The sequence below is a fragment of the Anomaloglossus baeobatrachus genome, chromosome 5, assembly GCF_048569485.1.
Source record: "Anomaloglossus baeobatrachus isolate aAnoBae1 chromosome 5, aAnoBae1.hap1, whole genome shotgun sequence".
Lineage (NCBI taxonomy): Eukaryota > Metazoa > Chordata > Amphibia > Anura > Aromobatidae > Anomaloglossus > Anomaloglossus baeobatrachus.
The window spans coordinates 510,765,555-510,788,294 of NC_134357.1; the positions used below are offsets into that span (position 1 = coordinate 510,765,555).

General features: G+C 46.4%; 2 protein-coding genes across 2 annotated transcripts in view; one reads left to right on the top strand and one right to left on the bottom strand.

Moving 5' to 3' along the window:
* The window catches only part of LOC142311969 (uncharacterized), a 79,202-nt gene extending 78,427 nt beyond the window's left edge, over nt 1–775 (bottom strand). Inside the window, exon 1 of the mRNA XM_075350832.1 lies at nt 691–775. The gene's annotated coding sequence lies outside the window, so the exon portion shown is untranslated. The remainder of the gene's footprint in view (nt 1–690) is intronic.
* Nucleotides 776–1,207: 432 nt separating this feature from the next.
* LOC142311977 (uncharacterized) overlaps nt 1,208–22,740 on the top strand; it is a 34,924-nt gene continuing 13,391 nt past the window's right edge. Inside the window, exons 1-6 of the mRNA XM_075350846.1 lie at nt 1,208–1,339; nt 17,373–17,517; nt 17,647–17,826; nt 17,906–18,029; nt 18,113–18,210; nt 18,986–19,076. Coding sequence (XP_075206961.1) covers nt 17,440–17,517; nt 17,647–17,826; nt 17,906–18,029; nt 18,113–18,210; nt 18,986–19,076 — 571 coding nt within the window. The 5' untranslated portion in view covers nt 1,208–1,339; nt 17,373–17,439. The remainder of the gene's footprint in view (nt 1,340–17,372; nt 17,518–17,646; nt 17,827–17,905; nt 18,030–18,112; nt 18,211–18,985; nt 19,077–22,740) is intronic.

The following is a 22,740-nucleotide window of genomic DNA, read 5'->3' on the forward strand; positions in this document are numbered from 1 at the left end:
TCTCCCCTTCCCTCCCCTCGTACGCCTCTCCCCTCCCCTCCCACGCCTCTCCTCACCCTCCCCTCCCACGCCTCTCCTCTCCCCTCGTACGCCTCTCCCCTCCCCACGTACGCCTCTCCCCTCCCCACGTACACCTCTCCCCTCCCCTCCCCTGCCTCTCCTCCCCCTCCCCTCCCCTGCCTCTCCCCTCCCCTCGTACGCCTCTCCCCTCCGCACCCCTCTCCCCTCCGCACCCCTCTCCCCTCCGCACCCCTCTCCCATCCGCACCCCTCGTACGCCTATCCCCTCGTACGCCTATCCCCTCGTACGCCTATCCCCTCGTACGCCTATCCCCTCGTACGCCTATCCCCTCGTACGCCTATCCCCTCGTACGCCTATCCCCTCGTACGCCGCTCCGCTCCCGCGCCTCTCCGCTCCGCTCCCCTCGTACGCCTTTCCGGTCCCCTCGTACGCTTCTCTGCTCCCCTCCCCTCGTACGCCTCTCCGCTCCCCTTCTCATACACATCACTCTGCTCCGCTCCATACACATTGCACATCCAGATCTCACACATCTTCCCCTCCCCCAGCACTGAGTCCTCCATCTTCCTCCAGCAGAGCCGCACACTACATATATGGCTGCTGGTGAAGCTCCTGCCCCTCTGCCCCAGGCTTAGCTCTGTGCCCCTCTATCACACTCTGTTCCCTCATTACCGGTCAGCGCTGTACAAAATGTCTCCAGCTTCTTCTCACATGAGGCCGTCTTCTGCAAACTCTAGACTAGCTCCTCCCCCCACCCAAGTGACTAATCACATGACTGTGACATCATCACAGGTCCTGTTTGCACAGAACAGCGTCATACTCTAGGCTAGATGCTAGAATGTACGGGCTCCTGACAGGTATGACGTAACTTGTGTAATGGGGCGTGTTGAAAATGCAGCCTGGTGTTTCCAGACAGAAAAACAATGTTTTATATGTTTATTCTAAGTTCACGTGAGCATAGAGGTGATTATAATAGAAGAGGATGTCTGGGGGAGAGACCACAGGAGGGGAGGGTGCAGGGGGGTGGAGCGAAGCCACAGGGGCATGATTATAGTGGATGGAGACAAACCTCGCCACGCCCCCAACCCAAACGGTCACGCCCATGACCTGACTGCAGCCCGTACATTCTAGGCTCAACCGTCATTTGCATCGTTTACAGGAAGGGATGTGTAACATGTGACTCCTCCCCTCCATGTGACATCATCGCAGGTCCTGTAAGCACAGAACATCTGTGTCGCCCACCCGCAGCGTCCGTTCCAGGGACGTCACTCCACCTTCTGCGACGCCACAGGGGCTTCACTTTGATTACCGCTGGCAGCAGGTATGTCAGGTTTACTTCTGAGTCGTGACGCCACTCTCGGTTTGCGGTCAGGGTTATGGGTGACCGCCACTGCAGTTTAACGAGCGTCTGGGGCTGATGGTGTTTGCAGTCTGGTGTTATGGCCTCCCGAGAGTGAAGCTGGCCCCAGGGACTCGGGTGTATGTGTGTGGAACAACAGGTCGCAGAATAACTCAGTCTCAGTCCAAAGTGTCTTTCAACTTGTTTACTCACTTTCAGCTGGTTTTGTGAGATAACCCGGGCGATACGGAGATAACCAGGTATCCTGCAGACTGGTATAGGGGTGACTGCTGACTCTCCTTCCTAGCACTTCTTGACAACCCCTGACTTAAAGTACCGTGGGATTCATCCAGGGAAGTCACAACTTCCTTTTCTCTCCTTTCTGGCCCGTTTGCTGGCAGCGTGGACCAAGGAAGATGGCTCCAGGCTCGATCCTCCTTATGGGGCCCCTCGTTGCTGCTGATTTCAGACTCTGTGTTGGTTGGTGTGGGACTTGTTGTCCACCGGCAGGTTTAGCAGACCACTAAATGGATGTCTGGCTCTAAGGACCTGTTCCCCGTGCATGCCTAGCCCTCCAGGAGTCTCAGTACACGACCAGCTGGCTCCCTCAGTGTCCTCCAGACCAACTGATTTCCTCAGCGTCTTTCTGTCCAACTTCTGGTGACCGTTCTCCCCCACCAATAGCCACTACACTTGCAGAGTCTGACTAGCGTGTCTGCGTGCCCGCTCTCCGCTTCAGACTCGGCTTGCTCCTCTTCTACTCCTTCTCTGACTGCCACTGCAACTACTAGCTTCCTGCCTCCCTACCGAACCACTAGCTGAGATGTGGAGGCCACGCCCCCTCCTGGGTCTGCCCAGGCGTCCCCTCTATGGTGTGTGTGTGAGACCTGGTTACTATGTGTCTGTGCGTACACACCCTACTCAGCCTTTGGGATTACCTGTTCGCACTCACCCAGCATGGGTGCAGTACTCAGTGGCGCCTGACCAGGTCAGGGGCGCCACACATCCATATATCTATGTGGGTAGATGCTAGAGTGTACAGGCTCCTTCCAGGTATGACATTATTTCTGTTACATGATAAGGGGGTGTGTTCAAAATACAGCCAGACGTTTCCAGACATTATTTTTTAAAGGGAACCTGTCCCCAGATTTGGTGACTATAAGCTGCGGCCACCACCAGGCTCTTATATACAGCATTCTAACATGCTGTATAAGAGCCCAGGCCGCTGTGTAGAACGTAAAATTGACGTTATAATACCTAACAGATGGTGCGTTACAGACTGGTCAGGTGGGTGTCTCTGTTCTCCGGTACCAGCAGCCATCTTTGTCCTCCTTCTTCTGAAGCCTAAGTGCATGACATGTCCTATGTTATGCACATAGGTCGACATTGAGGTCCTGCGCAGGCGCACTTTTATCTGAAAAAATCACTAAAAACTTTAAGAAACATTCCAAAAAATACATTTATTTATATCTATATATACAGTCATAGGAAAAAGTTTGGGCACCCCTATTAATGTTAACCTTTTTTCTTTATAACAATTTGGGTTTTTGCAACAGCTATTTCAGTTTCATATATCTAATAACTGATGGACTCAGTAAAATTTCTGGATTGAAATGAGGTTTATTGTACTAACATAACATGTGCAATCCGCATTTAAACAAAATTTGACCGGTGCAGAAGTATGGGCACCTCAACATAAAAGTGACATTAATATTTTGTAGATCCTCCTTTTGCAAAAATAACAGCCTCTAGTCGCTTCCTGTAGCTTTTAATGAGTTCCTGGATCCTGGATGAAGGTATATTTGACCATTCCTGTTTACAAAACAATTCCAGTTCAGTTAAGTTTGATGGTCGCCGAGCATCGACAGCACGCTTCAAATCATCCCACAGATTTTCAATGATATTCAGGTCTGGGGACTGGGATGGCCATTCCAGAACATTGTAATTGTTCCTCTGCATGAATGCCTGAGTAGATTTGGAGCAGTGCTTTGGATCATTGTCTTGCTGAAATATCCATCCCCTGCGTAACTTCAACTTCATCACTGATTCTTGCACATTATTGTCAAGAATCTGCTGATACTGAGTTGAATCCATGCGACCCTCAACTTTAACAAAATTCCCTGTGCCGGCATTGGCCAAACAGCCCCAAAGCATGATGGAACCTCCACCAAATTTTACTGTGGGTAGCAAGTGCTTTTCTTGAAATGCCGTGTTTTTTTGCCTCCATGCAGAACGCCTTTTTGTATGACCAAACAACTCAATCTTTGTTTCATCAGTCCACATGACCTTCTTCCAAAATGTAACTGGCTTGTCCAAATGTGCTTTTGCATACCTCAGGCGACTCTGTTTGTGGCGTGCTCACAGAAACGGCTTCTTTCACATCACTCTCCCATACAGCTTCTCCTTGTGCAACGTGCGCTGTATTGTTGACCAATGCACATTGACACCATCCTCAGCAAGATGAAGCTGCAGGTCTTTGGAGGTGGTCTGTGGATTGTCCTTGACTGTTCTCACCATTTTTCTTCTCTGCCTTTCTGATATTTTTCTTGGCCTGCTACTTCTGGGCTTAACAAGAACTGTACCTGTGTTCTTCCATTTCCTTACTATGTTCCTTACAGTGGAAATTGGCAGTTTAAATCTCTGAGACAACTTTTTGTATCCTTCCCCTGAACAACTATGTTGAATAATCTTTGTTTTCAGATCATTTGAGAGTTGTTTTGAGGAGCCCATGATGCCACTCTTCATAGGAGATTCAAATAGGAGAACAACTTGCAAGTGGCCACCTTAAATACCTTTTCTCATGATTGGATACACCTGACTATGAAGGTCAAAGCTCAATGAGGTTACAAAACCAATTTAGTGCTTTAGTAAGTCAGTAAAAAGTAGTTAGGAGTGTTCAAATCAAGAAATTGATAAGGGTGCCCATACTTTTGCATCGGTCAAATTTTGTTTAAATGCGGATTGCACATTTTCTGTTAGTACATTAAACCTCATTTCAATCCAGAAATATTACTCAGTCCATCAGTTATTAGATATATGAAACTGAAATAGCTGATGCAAAAACCCAAATTGTTATAAAGAAAAAAGGTTAACATTAATAGGGGTGCCCAAACTTTTTCATATGACTGTGTGTGTGTGTGTGTATATATATATAAGGAGAATAAAACAAAATCAAAAAGTTGAACATAAACAAAAATAGTATTACTGAACACGACATCCTGTCCCGCAAAAACGAGCCGCCACATAGCTCCATCAGCGGAAAAATAAAAATTATAGCTCTCAGAATACAGCAATGCAAAAAATATAATTTTTTAAAAAAAAAATTGTTTTTATTGCGTAAAAGCGACAAAACATAAAAAAAGATAAATGTGGTATCGATGTAACCGTACTGACCCGAAGAATAAACCTGCGTTGTTACTTTTACCAAAGAGTTAACGGCATAAAGAAAAAAATCCCCAAAACTCTTGCTGTTTCATGTTTATTCTACCAACCAAAATTAGAATAAAAAACAATTAAAAAATGTTAGGCACCTGAAAATGGCACCAATAGAAACATCAACTCGTCCCGCAAAAAACAAGACCTCACATGGATGGATCTCCAAACGCGACATGGCATCTACTATCTATACCAGCAATTGTGCACTCTAAAATTTAATTGCCGCTCCTTCCCTTCCAAGCCCTGCTGTGAACTCAAACAGTAGATTTCCACCACCTATGAGGTATCTGCGTACTCAGGAGAAATTGCACAATAAATTTTATGGTGCATTTTATTTCACAAAAGGTATCTGGTTGAAGTAACAATTTCGTGGTAAAAATGTATTTTTTTATTTTCATGGCTCAATGTTGTAAACGTCTGTGAAGCCCCCGGGGGTTCAAAGTGCTCACTAAACATCTACATATATTCCTTGAGGGGTCTAGTTTCCAAAATGGGGTCACTTTTGAAAGAGCTCCACTGTTTAGGCACCTCAGGGGTTTCTAAACACGACATGGCATCTTGCCTTCCAAGCCCTGCCGTGTGCCCAATAAATAGAATTCCACCTCATATGGGGTATCTGTGTACTCAGGAGAAACTGCACAACATATTATATTGTGCATTTTTTCCTGATACCCTTGTGAAAAAAGCTACTTGCTTGAAGATTTTTGTGGTAAAAATTTATTTTTTTATTTTCATAGCTCAACGTTATAAACTCCTGTGAAGCCCCTGGGGGTTCAAGGTGCTCACCACACATCTAAATAATTCCCTTGAGGGGTCTAGATTCCAAAATGGTGTCACTTGTGGGGGAGCGATGGGCTATGGCGGTGGAGAGGTGAGATCATCCTCTGACGCTGCGCATTCATTAGCATGTTAGTACACCCACAGGGGTATACTAACATGCTAATGTGAAGCGACTTGCAAGAGAAGCAATGCCCTCGGGACTAGTCCCCTCGCTCATTAGCATACGATATAAGATCTTTAGAAATACTTTTTCTAAAGATCTCTTTATCTATGCTAATATATCCAGGGGCGGTTAGGCAGGGATTAGCAATATGCATCCAGAACTGCTCGTGGTCCTGGGTGCATGTTGCACCTGACAGGTTTCCTTTAAGGGTCTAAAAATTTAAAGTTTGAAAATTGCAAAATTTTCCCAAAATTTTCGTCATTTTCGCAAATAAATGTAAAAGATATTGCCTTAATTTTACTACTACCATGAAGTACAATATGTCACGAAAAAAGTGTCAGAATTACCGGGATCCGCTGAAGTTCCAGAGTTATATATCTATATATAAGAGCCGTTGTGATTACTCACTAATCCCGTCCCCCGTACATTACCATACGCGGCTCCGCCCCCACGCTCATTACCACACATGACTCCGCCCCCACGCTCATTACCACACGCGGCTCCGCCCCTGCCATTACCTCATGCGGCTCCGCCCCCTCCCATTACCACATGCGGCTTCGCCCCCTTCCATTACCACATGCGTCTCCGCCTCCCTCCCATTATCACACGCGGCTCCGCCCATTACCACACGCGGCTTCGCACCCCACCATTACCACACATGGCTCCGCTACATCCACACTCTAAATCGGTCCTGACCCCGCACATAAACTTCACCTCATCCAGCACCACGACAACCATCACAGCAGAGTCCTGCACACACTGGGGAACTGATTATGTGACCCCCCCTGACTCCTCCCCTCTATGTGCAGTGTAGTGTAAGTGATGAACCTGTCACAATGATTAACCCTCACACCGCCAGCCCGCCGGGAAACCCGCCAATATTCAACACTGCAGTGTAGTGCCACGGTGATTAACTCTTACACCCCCAGCTGTATACAGCTAGCTGTATAAATATCGGGGGGCTGTATTTTGGGGGGGAGCTGTTTACACTTGGGGGGAGAGCTGTATACCAGGGAGGTGAGCTGTATACCCTTAGGAGGGAAAGAGCTGTATACCGTTTGGGGGGGAGAGCTGTATACCCTTGGAGGGAGGGGAACTGTATACTCTTGGGGGTGGAGCGGAGCTATATACCCTGGAAGGGACAGCTGTATACCTTTTGGGGGAGCTATATACCAGGGAGGTGAGCTGTATACCCTTGGAGAGGAGAGCTGTATACCCTTGGAGGGAGAAGAGCTGTATACCCTTGGGGGAAGAAGAGCTGTATATCCTTGGGGGGAGAAGAGCTGTATACCCTTTGGGGGGGAGAAGAGATGTATACCCTTTGAGGGGGAGAAGAGCTGTATGCCCTTAGGGGGGAGAAGAGCTGTATAACCTTGGGGGGAGGGGAGCTGTATACCCTTGGCGGCAGGGGAGCTGTATACCCTTGGCGGCAGTGGAGCTGTATACCCTTGGCGGCAGTGGAGCTGTATACCCTTGGCGGCAGGAGAGCTGTATACCCTTGGCGGCAGGGGAGCTGTATACCCTTGGCGGCAGGGGAGCTGTATACCCTTGGCGGCAGGGGAGCTGTATACCCTTGGCGGCAGGGGAGCTGTATACCCTTGGCGGCAGGGGAGCTGTATACCCTTGGCGGCAGGGGAGCTGTATACCCTTGGCGGCAGGGGAGCTGTATACCCTTGGCGGCAGGGGAGCTGTATACCCTTGGCGGCAGGGGAGCTGTATACCCTTGGCGGCAGGGGAGCTGTATACCCTTGGCGGCAGGGGAGCTGTATACCCTTGGCGGCAGGGGAGCTGTATACCCTTGAGGGGGACAGCTGTATACCTTTTGGGGGAGAGCTATATACCAGGGAGGTGAGCTGTAAACCTTTGCGGGGGAGAAAAGCTGTATACCCTGGGGGAAAGCTGTATACCCTTTGGGGGAGAGCTGTATACCCACAGCAGAGTCCTTCATACACTGAGGAACTGATCATAATGGGCGTGCTGAGCGTTAGCTGGCTGGAAACAGCTAGTAACCTCATAAAGAGACACTGGTCAGAAATTAATAAATTGGCCCTGTCACGAAGGCAGAAATAGGCTCTGGCGTGACAGTGTTAAAGCATTTTTAATAAATTTGATGCAAATTAAAAAGTTATTGTACAGTCCCAGCAAAAGTAATGAGATTTCATAAAGGTAATGTAACGCCTGCCTGGATCCACAGACTCAGATGGGCTGTAATGGGGAGGCTAGAGGGAAGCCACTCACCAAGCAGGACCCCCAGAACACTGAAACCCTTTAACCCCTATACAGGGATTTGGAATTACACAGGGCCCTGGTGATCACTACCTGTGGAAGGCTGCATTCCGATGAGAGTAGTAGTCAGGCAGGGTCAAACCAGGAATTGCGGAACAGGGACAGAATCGGCAGACAATGACGTAGTCAGCAACCGTAGCAGAGGTCAAATCCAGATCGGGCAACGAGGTACAAAAACAGTAGGCAGGAGGGTATTCGGAAAACATGCAGAAGTCAGCACACAGGAATAACCAAACAGAATAGGACATAACAGGAGCCAGGAATATCAGAACTATCTCTGGCAGTGGTCATGTGACAGGAGGGGGAATAAGAAGGCTGTGGTGTCTTCCCATTGGCTGTAGCTGAACGCTGGCAACTTCAGCTGGATATTCCAGCCAGTCAGACTGACGGTCAGACACATAACACCGGAGATATTGTTCAAGGGTTTGATTGGAACGTTCGGTCTGACCATTGGTCTCTGGGTGGTAGGCAGATGAAAAAGATAGCTCTATATTGATCTTTTTACAAAACGACCTCCAGAATTTCGAGACTAACTGTGTTCCTCGGTCAGAAACAATATTTTCCGGAACCCCGTGTAACCGCACAATATGCCTAATAAACAACTTGCTAAGAGTTTCAGAATTGGGTAATCCGGACAGAGGAACAAAATGACACTGTTTGCTGAATCTATCCACTACTACCCAGATACAGGTCTTCCCTTCTGAGGGTGGAAGGTCAGTGATGAAGTCCATGGAGAGATGTGTCCAAGGGCTTACTGGAGTAGGTAGGGACTGGAGAAATCTGGCAGGGCGGTTACGGGGTGCCTTGGCTCGCGCACAAGTTTCACAAGCCAGTACATAGTCCTTACAATCTTTCGCTACGGTTGGCCACCAAAAATTCCTGGTTACTAATTGGAGGGTATTGCCGATACCAGGGTGACCTGCAAGCACAGAATTGTGGGATTCCTGGAGTACCCGTAGGCGAAGTGAGGGGGCGACAAACAGTTTTTGACAGGAGTGGTTTCAGGAGCTTGGTCTTTGGTATTATGGACCTCTTCTATCAAATCTAAGGAAACAGATGACATAATAATGCCTTTAGCTAATATATGCACTGGTTCAGAGTTTTCCAACTGAGAGGGACAGAAGCAATGGGAAAGTGCATCAGCTTTTGTGTTCTTGGTACCGGGCCAGAATGTTACCACAAAATCAAATCTGGAGAAGAACAATGCCCACCTAGCTTGCCTAGGATTGAGTCTCTTAGCAGATTCCAGATAAGTGAGGTTCTTATGGTCTGTGATGACTGTGACCTTATGTTTGGCGCCCTCGAGGAAGTGGCGCCATTCCTCGAAGGCCCATTTAATTGCCAACAGCTTACGATTACCAATGTCATAATTTCTCTCTGTGGGAGAAAACTTGCAGGAAAAGAAGGCACAAGGACGAAGCTGAGTGAGAGACGGAGTACCTTGTGATAGCACCGCTCCCACTGCAACCTCGGATGCATCGACTTCCACAATAAACGGACGCATAAGGTCAGGCTGAACCAGAATCGGGTCTGAGGAGAAACATTCTTTTAATTTTGAGAAGGCATGGATCGCCTCTGGCTTCCAATTAACCACATCAGCCCCCTTTTTAGTCAAATCGGTGAGGGGTTTGGCAATTTTGGAAAAACCTCTAATAAATTTGCGGTAATAATTAGCAAACCCAAGGAAACGCTGCAAGGCTTTCAGAGACTTGGGTTGTACCCACTCCTTAATCGGTTGAAGCTTAGAGGGATCCATGTGGAAGCCTTCTGCAGACAATATATAACCCAGGAAATTAACCTCTGCCTCAAAAAAAAACACATTTCTCATATTTAGCAAATAGGGAGTTCTCCCTGAGTCTCTGGAGTACAGTGCGTACATGTTGGACATGTGACGTAGCATCAGAAGAATAAATCAGGATGTCATCCAGATAGACCACCACATACTGACCACAAATATCTCTGAAAATGTCATTAACAAAGTTCTGAAACACAGCCGGCGCATTACTTAATCCAAAAGGCATTACCAGGTACTCATAGTGTCCCTCTCGAGTATTAAATGCTGTTTTCCACTCATCTCCTTCTCTGATGCGGATTAGGTTATATGCTCCCCTGAGATCCAGCTTGGTGAACCACCGGGCTCCTATGAGCTGGTTAAATAGATCGGGGATGAGTGGCAGAGGGTACTGATTCTTTACAGTAATAGCATTCAGTTCACAGTAGTCAATACAACGTCTGAGGCCACCATCTTTTTTATCAACGAAAAAGAATCCAGCGCCGACTGATGACCTGGATGGTCTGATAAACCCTCTCTGCAGACTGTCTGCTATATAATCTTTCATGGCCTGACGCTCCGGACCAGAAAGATTATACATTTTATCCTTGGGGAGTCGGGAATTGGGGACCAAATCCATGGGGCAGTCATAATCTCTGTCCGGAGGTAATTTTTCAGATTCAGATACAGAAAAGACATCAGCAAAATCCCTGAATGCATGAGGTATGAAGTTAGGTTCAGCTCTAGTCATGTTAACAGATAAAGACATGCATGTCTCCTGACAATCAGGGCTCCAGCGCACAATCTCACCCTGGTGCCAGTCTATGACCGGGTTATGTTTGCGCAGCCATGGCATGCCTAATACCACTGCTGACATCAGATTTTCAAGAACAAAAAATGACACAGATTCTACATGCAGAGCACCAACAAGCATGGAGATCTCTGGAGTTATAAAAGTAACCACACCCTGCGTGATAGGGGTGCTATCAATAGCAGATATTCTAATAGGTGCATTTAACCTTAGCAAAGTCAAATCCAGCTCTTTTGCTACAATAGGGTCTATGAAATTAGCAGCAGAACCACAATCAACAAAGGTCTTCAGCCGTACAGATTCTCCCTGGTGAGACAATGAGACAGGTATCATTAACCTCATAGGGTCTGCAGGGAGTACCTGGGCACCTGAGCGGGTATCCTGGGGCCCGCTCAGGTGTTGCTGCTGCCTTGGAAATGATTGCCTCTCTGATCCAGGCACTCCATGTTTGGCTCCACAACGTGATCTGTTCCCTTGCAGTTGACAGGACTCTGGGCACGATGAGGTAGGTGCTGTAGGGGCTTGAACCTAAGCAGACCTGAGATCCTGCACTTGCTGTGTAAGTCCATGTACAAGGCCAGAAAGGGTGTGCACCTGATTTAGCACAGCATGGAGAGAATCCTTTTTTTTTTTTTTCTCTCCTTGTTAGATGGGCCAGAGATAATGTAACGCCTGCCTGGATTCACAGACTCAGGCTGTAATGGGGAGGCTAGAGGAAAGCCACTCACCAAGCAGGACCCCCAGAACCCTGAAACCCTTTAACCCCTATACAGGCATTTGGAATTACATAGGGCCCTGGTGATCACTACCTGTGGAAGGCTGCAGTCCGATGAGAGTAGTAGTCAGGCAGGGTCAAACCAGGAATTGCGGAACAGGGACAGAATCGGCAGGCAATGACTTAGTCATCAACCGTAGCAGAGGTCAAATCCAGATCGGGCAGCGAGGTACAAAAACAGTAGGCAGGAGGGTAGTCAGAAAACACGCAGAAATCAGCACACAGGAATAACCAAACAGAATAGGACGTAACAGGAGCCAGGAAAATCAGAACTATCTCTGGCAGTGGTCATGTGACAGGAGGGGGAATAAGAAGGGTGTGGTGTCTTCCCATTGGCTGTAGCTGAACGCTGGCAACTTCAGCTGGAAGACACATGCCACCGACAGTCAGCCAGCGGTACTGCAGATCCCAAAATAACCCAGCCCAGTGGATGATCGGAGCCTGCGCCCACCGGTGCCGCTGGCATCGACTCCTCTCCCATCACCAGAACCATCCACGGCAGGAACACGGCATCGCCTGGCGATCGGAGCAGAAGTCGCTGGAGCAGACTCCAGCGGTGACTTAACAAGTTAATGCACACAATTGTTTATTTTACCTGCCTGAAATGGGAAACTGCTGCGTTTTTTAAAAAAACGCTAAGTGTGAACGGGGTAGAGCAGGCAGTTTTCCTCTCCAGTTACATGTGCCTTAGAAACATGTCATTATGCAGGAAAGAACGTTTCCTAACGTTTTGTTCATTAAAACACATTTTATTATTTGGTATGTTTTATTGTCAGTCTGTAAAAGTAATGTAATACTCTGACAAGTTCAGTTTTCAGTGACGTGGGAGTCAGAGATGTGTGCAGGGAACAGACGGGAACACGTTCTGTCTCCTGGAGTGTGAGCGCAGCACAGAGGAGCTTAAAGGGAACCTGTCACCTAAAATATGCGTTCTGACCTATCAGCAGGTGCATGTGTGCCCTAATTACACCTCCCTACCCATCCCTGTGTTATAAAATTGTATAATATGAAAGTAATAAAAAACGTTTTATTACCTTCATATTTCCTATGTAAATAGCAGGGAATATGGTCACAGGGGCAGTGCCTTGCCATGCATACTTTCCATGGTATCACGCCCCTGTGGGCGTGATACCATGGAGTCACATGAGAGACGTCACCGTCGCTCATTCTATCCTGCGCACGTTTACACTTACTATTGCGGCAGGCTTCTCTTCCGGGTTCTCCTTGTCAGTTTCAGACGTGCACTGCGCATGCGCACTGCACGTCTGAAGCCGGCGCGTGAACACCCGGAAACTAAGCCTGCCACAATGCACGCAGGATAGAATGAGTGACGGTGACGTTGCTCATGTGACTCCATGGTACCACACCCATAGGGGCGTGATACCACGGAAAGTATGCAGGGCAAGGCGCCGCCCCTGTGACCATATTCCCTGCTATTTACATACGAAATATGAAGGTAATAAAACGTTTTTTATTACTTTCATATTATACAATTTTATAACACAGGGATGGGTAGAAAGGTGTAATTAGGGCACACATGCGTCTCCTGATAGGTCGGAACGCATATTTTAGGTGACTGGTTCCCTTTAATGCGCCCAGTAATGGGGAATCTCCACATCCCTCCTCCTGCAGAGCCGCACACTAGATATACACTGTGTGCAGAATTATTAGGCAAGTTGTATTTTAGAGGATTTTTTTTTTTATTATTGATTAACAACTATGTTCTCAATCAACCCAAAAGACTTATAAATATCAAAGCTTAATATTTTTGGACGTTGGAGTGTTTTTTTTAGATTTGGCTATCTTAGGAGGATATCTGTTTTTGCAGATAACTATTACCATGCAGAATTATTAGGTAACTTAATATAAAACAAATACGGTATATCCCCGTCTCGCTTGTTTATTTTCACCAAGTAAACCAATATAACTGCATAAAATTTAGAAATAAACATTTCTGTCATGCAAAAACAAAACCCAAAATAATTAGTGACCAATATAGCTACCTTTCTTTATGATGACACTCAACAGCCTACCATCCATAGATTCTGTCAGTTGCTTGATCTGTTTACGATCAACATTGCATGCAGCAGCCACCACAGCCTCCTAGACACTGTTCCGAGAGGTGTACGGTTTTCCCTCCCTGTAGATCTCACATTTTATGAAGGACCATAGGTTCTCTATAGGGTTCAGATCAGGTGAACAAGGGGGCCATGTCATTATTTTTTCATCTTTTAGACCTTTACTGGCCAGCCACGCTGTGGAGTAGTTAGATACATGTGATGGAGCATTGTCCTGCATGAAAATCATGTTTTTCCTGAACGATACCGACTTCTTCCTGTACCACTGCTTGAAGAAGTTGTCTTCCAGAAAATGGCAGTAGGTCTGGGAGTTGAGCTTCACTCCATCCTCAACCCGAAAAGGTCCCACAAGTTCATCTTTGATGATACCAGTGCATACCAGTACCCCACCTCCACCTTGCTGGCATCTGAGTCAGAGTGAAGCTCTCTGCCCTTTACTGATCCAGCCTCTGGCCCATCCATCTGGCCCATCAAGAGTCACTCATTTCATCAGTCCATAAAACCTTTGAAAAATCAGTCTTAAGATATTTCTTGGCCCAGTCTTGATGTTTTATCTTATGTTTCTTGTTCAAAGGTGGTCGTTTTTCAGCCTTCCTTACCTTGGCCATGTCCCTGAGTATGGCACACCTTGTGCTTTTTGATACTCCAGTAACATTGCAGCTCTGAAATATGGCCAAACTGGTGGCAAACGGCATCTTGGCAGCTTCACACTTGATTTTCCTCAATTCATGGGCAGTTATTTTGCGTCTTTTTTTTCCCAACACGCTTCTTGCGAACCTGTTGGCTATTTGCCATGAAACACTTGATTGTTCGGTGATCACACTTCAAAAGTTTGGCAATTTCAAGACTGCTGCATCCTTCTGCAAGACATCTCACAATTGTGGACTTTTCAGAGCCCGTCAAATCTCTCATTTTGCCAAAGGAAAGGAAGTTGCCTAATAATTAAGCACACCTTATATAGGGTGTTGATGTCATTACACCGCACCCCTCCTCATTACCGAGATGCACATCACCTGATTTACTTAATTGGTAGTTGGCTCTCAAGCCTATACAGCTTGCAGTAGGACAACTTGTATAAAAAGTATCATGTGATCAAAATACTCATTTGCCTAATAATTCTGCACACAGTGTATGTGTAACGGGGGCAGGGGGCGCCTCAGGGGTTGTAGTCGCGGTCTCCCGCCCAGGGGGCGGCAGGCTGACCCCCGGCCCGGCCGTCACTGTTAAAACGGAGGTGTTGTTTGTGGGGCAGAGTGTGGGTGGCAGGGACGCGTTCGTGCCGGTACCTGAGTTCTCCGTGACGCCGTTTTCCCTCGGCTCGCCAGCCCCTTCATCAGTTACAGAAAAGAGCCACTGACAGGCAGCTGGTAAACTAAGAAACATTTTATTGAACGAGGCTTCCATTTTCTGTTACACTTCTCAGCAGCAAGTTACTTCAGTACTTCACTTTAACGTTACAGATTACGTTCCTTCCTGACGGTTTCCCCTTTTTGCTGACGGTCACTCTCCTTCACCTGCAGGGGACACTTGTTAACCCCCTAGTAGCTGTACTCTGAACCCTGAATTACTGCAGGGCAGATCTAGCACACACTACCGGTTCCGGATGAGTTCCCACTCCTCTTTACACCTTTCAGCATCAAGTCACATCGGTTTACAGGTTACACTTCTTGCTGACGGTTTCCTCTTTCCCTGGTAACTTTCCCTCGCCTGCAGGGGACATGCGTTAACCCCCTAGTAGCTGCACACTGAACCCGGATTTACTATAGGGCAGATCTAGCACAGACTACCGGCTCCGGATAAGTTCTCACCTCTCCACTTTGCCGGGGAACTACTTCTCTTGCTTTCTACGGGCGTTCCCGTGTACCTCCACTTCTTTGTCTGCGCACTCACTCTGGCTGCCTGCCACTTTTTACTCACACACTCTGCCCCGTCACCTCAGACTTCTCTCTCCAGTCACATCTCACTGCCCTCTGCACACTGCTCTACACTGGCACCTAGTGGGGAAACAGTTTATGACAGGTAACATTTTACCATTAACATCTACAATTTGCCACCATACTACTGTGGCGTCTTCAGGGGGGGAAAAACCGCTCCTTCACTACCAGGGGTCCGACTACCCCTTACATATGGCTGCTCTGTGCTTACAGGACCTGTGATGTCACATGGAAGGGAGGAGTCATGGGTCACATGTTCAGCTCTGTGTACGCAGAATCTTGTGTCATCACAGATTCTGTAAGCACAGAGCAGCCATATATCTAGTGTGCGGCTCTGCAGGAGGAGGTATGTGGAGATTCCCCATTACTGGGCACAGGCGGCATTAACTCCCTCAGTGCTGCGCTCACACTCCAGGAGACAGAACGTGTTCCCGTCTGTGCGGCTCTATCAGGAGATCTGGCTGTATCGGATTAGATTGGGTCACTCACTTCCAGTGGCATAACTAGAGTCCGATGGACCCCAGTGCAAAGTTTGAGACTGGGCCCTCCTCCACATGTTGGTCAGATGTATGGTCCGTGTAGCTTTCTAAATCCTATGACATATGAGTTGCCCCACTCCCCCTTCATTGTGTAGTGCTTACCCCTATTCTGTACTAATGTCCCCCATCATGGTGTATGACCTCATCATGGCTATATCCTGCAATATATGGCCCCATCCTGGTATATATGTTCCCATCATGGCCTCATCCTGGCATATACGTCGCCATCATAGCCCACCCTTTTATATATGGCCTCATTCTGGTATACTTGTCTCAATCATGACCACATCCTGTTGCATGACTCCATCATGGCTATATCCTAGTATATATGTCCTCATGGCCCATCCTGGTATATGACCACATCCTGGTATATGTCCCCACCATTGGCCCATCCTGGTATAGATGTCCCCGTAATGACCCCATCCTGGTATATATGCCCCCATTTTGGCCTCAATTCTGGTATAGATGTCCCCATAATGGCCCCATTCTGGTATACATGTTCCCATAATGGCCCCATTCTGGTATACATGTCCCCATAATGGCCCCATTCTGGTATGCATGTCCCCATAATTGCCCCATCCTGGTATGCATGTCCCCATAATGGCACCATCCTGGTATGCATGTCCCCATAATGGCACCATCCTGGTATGCATGTCCCCATAATGGCCCCATCCTGGTATTCATGTCCCCATAATAACCCCAGCCTGATATACATGTCCCCATAATGGCCCAAGCCAGTTTTATGTCCCCATCCTAGCTGCATCCTGGTACATATTATACCCTCAGGCGCCACACACCGTAAACAAAATGATTATACTCACCTTTCCCGACTCCCCCGGTGTCCTCCTCCAATAATAGCATGCCACAATGTCACTGTCATGCACATCGTGCCCACTTACAGCACAGTCAGCTGCCGGCATGTTCTCTGTTCCCCATTATCAGCATGGGAAGCAGTGAATACTCTTAGCCTTAATCGGCGGCCGGAAGATCGCAGTGCATAGACCTGATGGGTCTTTGTGCTATGATGTATTTCAGCTGGATAGGCACCCTCAGACGCACATTCAGCTGAAACAGGTGCTGGGGCCGGTGGGTTCCCAGTACCCCTGGGCCAGGTCGTTGTTGTGACCGTGATCATTACCCCTATGGTCACTTCCCTCCTGATGCCGCTGGCTACTCTGTTACTTTACAGTTTCCATTATGGTCGTCGCCCGCTACATGTTGTCACTATCAGGAGATATTAATGTTCTATCGTTCTCTGTTACTGACTGCCCCGGCTATGGGACAATATTCGGTGATAAATCTCTGTGTGTGACTATAGTTGTATCGTGTATTATACCAGGGGCCAAGACTGGATGTTAGTGATCATGTGAAGCCGGTAACAGCTCCGGAGATTTCTTACATGGGATCTTTCTGATGTTACATCGTCATCTTCTCCCCATTCAGGTCCCTACAATATCGGATCCTCTCAGATATTCTATATAAGAGAATTTTCCTGACTGACCCATCAAGGATGGATAGGGACAGGGACAAGATGGTGGAGAGGATATTACACCTCACCCTAGAGATCCTCTTCCGGCTTACTGGAGAGGTGAGAGATTCTGATGACGTCACATTACATCATTCTTATCTATGGGAATAACAGATGGACAGAACTGGAGAGGTGAGGACTCTGGAAATGTCTGTAGTGAGATTTATTAATGTGTCTCTCCATATCCAGGATTACACAGTAGTGAAGAAGACCTCTAGTGAGCACTGTCAGGCCCCTGTGTCTGAGGGATGGAGAAGACCCCTGAGTCCAATCATGGAGCCTCCACCTCACCCCCTGATACATGAGGACATCAAGGACCAGAAGATCCTAGAACTCACCTACAAGATGATTGAGCTGCTGACTGGAGAGGTGACACTGCTGGGAATGCTGGGACATTATACAGTAACGCTATGAAGGGATCGGGGGATGACGGTATCGTATGTGTCAGGTTCCTATAAGGTGTCAGGATGTCACCATCTTTTTCTCCATGGAGGAGTGGGAGTATTTAGAAGGACACAAAGATCTGTACAAGGAGGTCATGATGGAGGTTCCCCAGCCCCTCACATCACCAGGTAATATACAGGGCTAAATACACACGGCCTATAATTATCTGTATGCAAAGAATTAATTCAGTCCCTGTATGTGTTTCCTCCAGTTCTATCCAGTAAGAGGACAACACCAGAGAGATGTCCCCATCCTCTTCTTCCACAGGACTGTAAACAAGAAAATCCCGATGTTCCTCAGGATCATCAGGTAGATGGAGAGAAGGTGTCATGAAATCTCCCTATGATGTATAGACAGCTGTGAAGGTCTTGCGTTCAGTCTTGTTCTAGCCAACAGTATTATACATTTGCCTAGCTGCAGGGCTGACCCTCTGTAACTCTCCCCTGCCCAGCTGCAGGGCTGACCCTCTGTAACTCTCCCCTGCCCAGCTGCAGGGCTGACCCTCTGTAACTCCATGCAGGATAAAGGCTGGTGCCAGGAGAGAATCTGGAACAATAGAAAATGTGGAACTCTTCTGCCCTGTTGTAAGAATGACGTACATCCAAACTACTGAGTAAAATATGGGTGGTTTTATTTCTACGCATTTCAAAGTGTGTCCTCACTTCATCAGGACATCCACAATTAATTAGGTTAATTGGTTAATTCATCAGAACTATTTCATCTCCTATAATCTTGAATGCAATAAATTGCTGAACTCCTAAATGCCAAAGTAAATCCAACGCTCCTAGATGGTGTCTGTAATAATGTGGCCATTCAGTGTATGGTTTATACTTAGTGGAGATGACAGGATAAAGCTGATCATAGACATTAGATGTTGTCTGGATCTTCTCACAATTTTCTGGTTATGGAGACTGCTGGTTACAATTAGGAGGTGACAGGTTGGATTATACAGGAGACCTGCAACTCTGTGATATCTACTGCTGTCAGTTTTGGTCGTCTTGTTCATTTATGATCTTTTCTGTTCTTTTGAATCATTTCACACGACTTCTCCATCTGTCTGTGACTTTTACAATATTTGTTTCAGGGTCAAGATCTGACCCATATTAATACTACAGAGACATATGTGAGGGGTGATGAGCGGTGTAAAGAGGAGATTCCTACAGATAACCGCACAGGTGAGTAGTGACCACTAAATGCAGAGAAGTCACAGATTTTACTCCATCACTGGCTTCTATAATAACTTTATATGATTTATCAGAGTGTGTTTACATGGAATTTGTGAGGTGAACTTGCACTGTGGGCCCCGGTCTTAATGAAGGGGTGTGATGAGGTAAGATTCGCTGAATTCTTTTAGAGAAAAATGCGAATTAATTAATTCTGCACATCTTCTCTATGGCGCGCGCCTTGCCAGAAATGCTACTACCCCCTTCTCAGTGAGCTTGGCATTACATTTCATCTGGTGCCTCTCATGGCTGTGTCCAGTTGTGATACAGTCACTCTTATTCAAATTGATGTCGTTTGACACATGGTGAGGTGTTAATATTAGAGAGTGTAGGTACCGTCCCAATTGGGTACACCTTGTCGCGGTGGGATGGCTTTACACTCTTTTGATCAAAATAGTGTTGCTAAGTACTCTATGTTCATTTACAGTGGGTATGAAAAGTATTCAGACCCCTTTACATCTTTCACTTTTTGTTTCATCGAAGTGATTTGGTAAATTCAAAAAAGTTCTTTTTTTTCTCATTAATGTATACTCTGAACCCCATTTTGATAGAAAAAAAAACAGAAATGTAGATTTTTTTTTTCATTTATTACACAATAAAAACCAAAATATCACATGGTCCTAAGTATTCAGACCCTTTGCTTAGACACTCATATTTAAGTCACACACTGTCCATTTCCTTGTGATCCTCCTTGAGATGTTTCTACTCCTTCATTGGAGTCCAGCTGTGTTTAATTAAACTGAAAGAACTTGATTTGGAAAGGCACACACCTGTCTATATAAGACCTCACAGCGCATGTCAGACCAAATGAGAATCATGAGGTTAAAGGAACTACCCAAAGAGCTCAGAGACAGAATTGTGGCAAGGCACAGATCTGGCCAAGGTTACAAAAGAATTTCTGCAGTACTCAAGGTTCCTAAGAGCACAGTAGCCCCCATAATCCTTAAATGAAAGACGTTTGGGATCATCAAAACTCTTCCTAGACCTGGCTGTCCAGCCAAACTGAGCAATCGTGGGAAAAGAGCCTTGGTGAGAGTGGTAAAGAAAAACTCCAAGATCATTCTGGCTGTGCTCCAGAGATGCAGTAGGGAGGTGGGAGAAAGTTCCACAAAGTCAACTATCACTGCAGCCCTCCACCAGTCGGGCCTTTATGGCAGAGTGGCCCGACAGAAGCCTCTCCTCAGTGCAAGACATATGAAAGCCCGCATTTAGTTTGCAAAAAAACACATGAAGACTCCCAGACTATGGGAAATAAGATTCTCTGGTCTGATGAGACGACGATATAACGTTTTGGTGATAATTCTAAGCGGTATGTGTGGAAAAAAACAGGCACTGCTCAATACAATCCCAACCGTAAAACATGGTAGTGGCAGCATCATGCTATGGAGGTGCTTTTCAGCTGCAGGGACAGGACAACTGGTTGCAATTGAAGGAAAGATGAATGTTCCAAGTACAGACATATCATGGAAAGAAAACCTCTTCCAGAGTGCTTTGGACTTCAGACTTGGCCGAAGGCTCACCTTCCAACAAGACAATGACCCTAAGCACACAGCTAAAATAACAAAGAAGTGACTTCAGAACAACTCTGTGGCTATTCTTGACTGGCCCAGCCAGAGCCCTGGCCTAAACCCAATTGACCATCTCTGGAGAGACCTGAAAATGGCTGTCCACCAACGTTCACTAGCCAACCTGACGGAACTGGAGAGGATCTGCAAGGAAGAATGGCAGAGGATACCCAAACCCAGGTGTGAAAAACTTGTTGCATCATTTCCAAGAAGATTCATGGCTCTACTAGTTCAAAAGGGTGCTTCTACTCAATACTGAGCAAAGGGTCTGAATACTTATGACCATATGATATTTCAGTTTTTCTTGTTAGATAAATTTGCAAAAATTTCTACATTTGTTTTTTTTCTGACAAGATGGGGTGCAGAGTGTACATGAATGAGAAAAAAAATGAACTTTTTTGAATTTACCAAATGGCTGTAATGAAACAAAGAGTGAAAAATGTAAAGGGGTCTGAATACTTTCCGTACCCACTGTATATGCATTATGCTTTTATTTAATCACAGCAGGGTATATGTTCATGTTATTTTTTTCCTTGTTTTTTTTTTTTATTTTATGTCTTATGGCCAATCTGAACATGAGCTTACAAGCTACATGTATACAACTCATACTGCGGCTCACTTTTTTGTTTTTTTTGTTGTTTTGTTCAAGGACTAGAGAAACTTACATCACTAGAGTAGTGGAACTTTTGAACTATTTGCCAGAGGGGCGACACCACGCCTTGTCCATGCTCTGCCCATTTTGGTGGATCTGGCCAGGACTGGTGTAATACATCCAAAGTTGCAAGCTTTTTTGACTCCTCATAGTGTTTTATGCCAGAAAGCTGACATAAACACTTTGAATCAATTGTGTATTTGAGGGAAATGTACAGGTATGGAATAGCTCAGGGGAAGGTTATTCTGTTTTCTTATGTACTCTACTGGATCTGCTGGAGGCTTGTTTGTGAATTTTAATAAAATGTCTTTCAGTTGACATCTTTAGTGATGGCCAAGTGTAATCGTTACTATTCACTACTCACACAGATAGTACGGTATTCGGGTTACTCGTTATATTGCGAGTTTTTGTGTACTCACCTCACAATATTTGTATGTTCCTCCCAGCAGGTTTGACACCTGATTTGCAGCCACTAAACATGCTGGGTTTCTTAACCAAACATAGTAATGCCGCAGCCATCTTGGTTGTGAAATTACTGTGATTAGCTGGCCTATAAGAGTCTATAAGAGCCCTTCCCTTCTATAAAAGCCATTTTGCACACATTGCATCCGGAGCCACCATTGTATCAGTATAGGGGCAGGGCGAGCAGCTAATAGGGAGAGTGTTTAGGCCTCTTAATAACACAAAAACCCTTTTCAGGGTTACCTGGAGTGTATAGTAGGTCAGTGTAATGTAAGGAGGGAGAGATTTTCGAGCTTAAAGGAGTGTGTCACTACTTCCATATTACCAGAATACAATAGCTCTTTTAAGAGCTGAAACCACTGAACAAGCTCACAGTACAGGGAGGAAGAGATTGTGGATTAGGTAGTGAGAGGTTAACCTTTTCTTCCAGTGTCCATATAAGAACAGCTCTTGTCAGAGGCAGGGCTCTTTTTTTTCCAGCACACAGAGTAGTGTAATTTTGTGCTGCCTCTTGTTTAAAAGCACTGGTCCTTTTTTCCTCGCTATTCTTGGGGGTCACAGAGCTTGGCTTGTGCCATCCACATCAGCCACATTTATACGTTGCTAGTGGGCTTGCCAAATACAAAGCAGTACTACTAGTATTTTGTGCTGTCTGATATAGTAAACGCACCACTTGTTATACGCCTTAGAGGTGCTGGCCTGTCCAGCTGCTAGTGTGATCTCAGAGCATGTTTTCAGCTGGGCCAGAGGTGGCCCAGTAACATACGTTTGGGAAGGACTGCTCTTATACATTTGGGCAGTCTCTCCCTCATTGAGAATCAGATAATGGAATACATATTCCATGGCAGTTTAGAATGCGCCCATTTTACCATTGGGCTTTACCCTCCTCCTCCATGTCATTCTGCAGCCCTCAAGTCAAGTTTTCAGAGGGCTTGCA